This window comes from Gavialis gangeticus, unplaced genomic scaffold (assembly GCF_001723915.1).
Source record: "Gavialis gangeticus isolate Ggan-Ray unplaced genomic scaffold, GavGan_comp1, whole genome shotgun sequence".
NCBI classification, from domain to species: Eukaryota; Metazoa; Chordata; order Crocodylia; family Gavialidae; genus Gavialis; species Gavialis gangeticus.
In genome coordinates, this window is record NW_017728992.1 from 116,511,519 (window position 1) to 116,513,977 (window position 2,459).

At 38.6% G+C, this 2,459-nt stretch overlaps 1 protein-coding gene across 4 annotated transcripts in view; it reads right to left on the reverse strand.

Moving 5' to 3' along the window:
* Positions 1-2,459, reverse strand: part of RB1CC1 (RB1 inducible coiled-coil 1) — a 136,178-nt gene that overhangs the window by 103,722 nt on the left and 29,997 nt on the right. The window contains exon 2 of one of the 4 annotated variants that reach the window (XM_019527231.1): positions 49-103. The exons of the other annotated variants lie outside the window; for them this stretch is intronic. Within the exon in view, the coding sequence (XP_019382776.1) occupies positions 49-102 (54 nt within the window). The 5' untranslated portion in view covers position 103. The remainder of the gene's footprint in view (positions 1-48; positions 104-2,459) is intronic. 4 annotated transcript variants of the gene reach the window in all.

The following is a 2,459-nucleotide window of genomic DNA, read 5'->3' on the forward strand; positions in this document are numbered from 1 at the left end:
AAAAAAAAAAAGGTGTTATACACTGTCTGAGGAGGTCTTTAAACTTACCTCAAAAGAACCAAAGTTTTCAGGAAATCCAGGGTTCTTTCCGTCCTCTAACATCCTGCGGTAAAAGGAAACAAGTCATCACAGTCCTCCATTGCCAGGTGGCTGAAATTGCGCATAAAGGACTCCAAATGTTTCAATGGTCCTAAATCAACGACAGCCCACTAAACCAGGTCCTTGCAAGTGAAGTCATACACATCCTATGAGACGGATAAGGTGGCTACTTGGTCTTCAAATCCAGATACTACAAGTCGGAGAGACGCTTCCATAAATGATGTTTTTGGTAGACTGCATGCAGTAGTTTCCCTAATTCATACAAGTCATTTGGTAGTCCCATTAGCTTGGTTGAGAACTCTCAATTTAACTGGCATTTCATAAAACCATTAGTAGGAATGCCAATTAACTATGAGTGAGAAAAGCTAAATTTACAAAGCAATTTCTCCTTTGTTCAATAGATACCTTTGTTATGCTGTTGTTCTCCAATCTGGATTAATCTGGGTTATATTCTGCAGAAAATCTTGTCTACACAACACAAGACTCTTACTGTATACTTTCAAGTTATTTATTTCAATAGCATATTACTGATTTGGGAGTACTCACTGGCTCATTTCTAACATGTGAGAAAGTGATCAGAATATTTGGTCCTTCCTGCTAGTCTGTAGAGCCAAGGAAAATATCCTATAAAGAACAGTGAATCTTGTTAATGCTATTTGGAGGAGAAATGTCACCTTAGCTGAGTACTTATAATTGTTAAATTCATAATTACAAATCAAACACTAACAAAATTAATGATGATTGTACAGCAGCCTTAATTTTATTAGCTTCTAGCACTGAGAGACTCCCTAGAGGATGTAGTACTTGTGTGAAAATAAAACCCATCAATAAGTGATGGTCGTACATAAAACTTAAGTATTGACAGGACAAGCCTTCCAGCCGTTTATTACAACTGGAAATGAGTGTAAGGATAAAGGTACTCAGGTAACCTCACCCCAAACATTCAAGAATTTATTTTCCTGTCAAGCCTTTTAAAAGCTTTGTCTGGCCTCTAGACCCATTAATACTTTTCCATCTATAAAAGGAGGAGTTTCAGACTGAACTACATGTAAACGCTGTCCTCCTCCTGCCCCACCCAACTAGTTATTGGCTGTAAATGAGACTATAGGTTGGGCCTATCATTTTAAGGGCACTGAGTAATTTGTGAGGTGATCTGGACAAGTTTTGTAGAGAGGACTACCAGCTCACCTATCTATTCAACTAACAACTCAGCCACAGAAAGGAGTACTGAAAATGTGACTGACCAAGCTGCTTTAACTTTGTAACACTTTTTAGAGAGCGTAGGGATGACTTCTAGGCAATGAGATGTGAGAGTCTAAAGCAGAAGATATCTTGACTTACAAGATCCAGAATATCGTGATAATATTAACAAATGTTGAAGTGCTCAGCCAAAAAGAGGGGCTGTTATTAATGTAATCATTCAGATGTTATGTAGACAAATGGAACAATCACCTGATTTCTCTTCCTCATAAGGTAAAATTGACCTGAATTGACAGGTGGTTTAATTTCTGATAAAAGCAGCAACCTGACGTAGAAAAAGATAAATCCTCTAAGAAAACAGTCCAGTGTTCCATGATTCTTCTGGTAGTTCTTCAATGAGATTAAATGTCATTATCCCCAGTGCCCACGAGGGGATTACCAGAGCGAAATCAGAAGTGTTGCACGGTTCTCATTTCAGAAGTGCCTTGCATTCTATCTTTGTCACTAGCATTCTTTAAAAAGGAAAAAAAAATGGAACAACTTGGCTTTTGACATACTTGCTTAACTCAAATAGAGAGCACTAAGTTAGAAACCAGCCTTCACTCTTGTTTCCACAAACATTTGCAATTGTCAAAGCAAGGAGCAGCTAAAAAAAAAAAATGCATGCTGAATGGTGAGAAGCTACTGATGGAATGAATAAGTAGAGTTTAAGCTAAGTGGGTGTAAATGATTTCATTAGTTTTGAAACTGTGACTTTGAAATCAAAACACACCATTAAAAATCCTACTTAAAAAAAGACTAATCACATACCTTAACCTTCCAACCAGAGTTAAAGCTCAGTCAAAACTTTGGAGGAAGAAAACCAGCAAAATAGTCAGTATCAACAATACCTAGTTCACTGAATAGGGCAGGTGTAGGAAGCCTTTTCCAACTAGGCCAGAATGACAAGGTCACAAAATCCTTAGATGCAGGGGTAGCAGTGGACATAGTCTTTCTGGACTTTGGGGTGAGAGACAGTGTTGAAGGCCTTCCTATTCTCATAAAAAAACTAGGGGACTGTGGTGTTGTCACCTACACAGTCAAATGGGTCGCTAACTGGATGGAGGGCTGCACCCAGAGAGTGGTGGTGCATGGGTCATTTTTGATTCGGAGGGATGTGG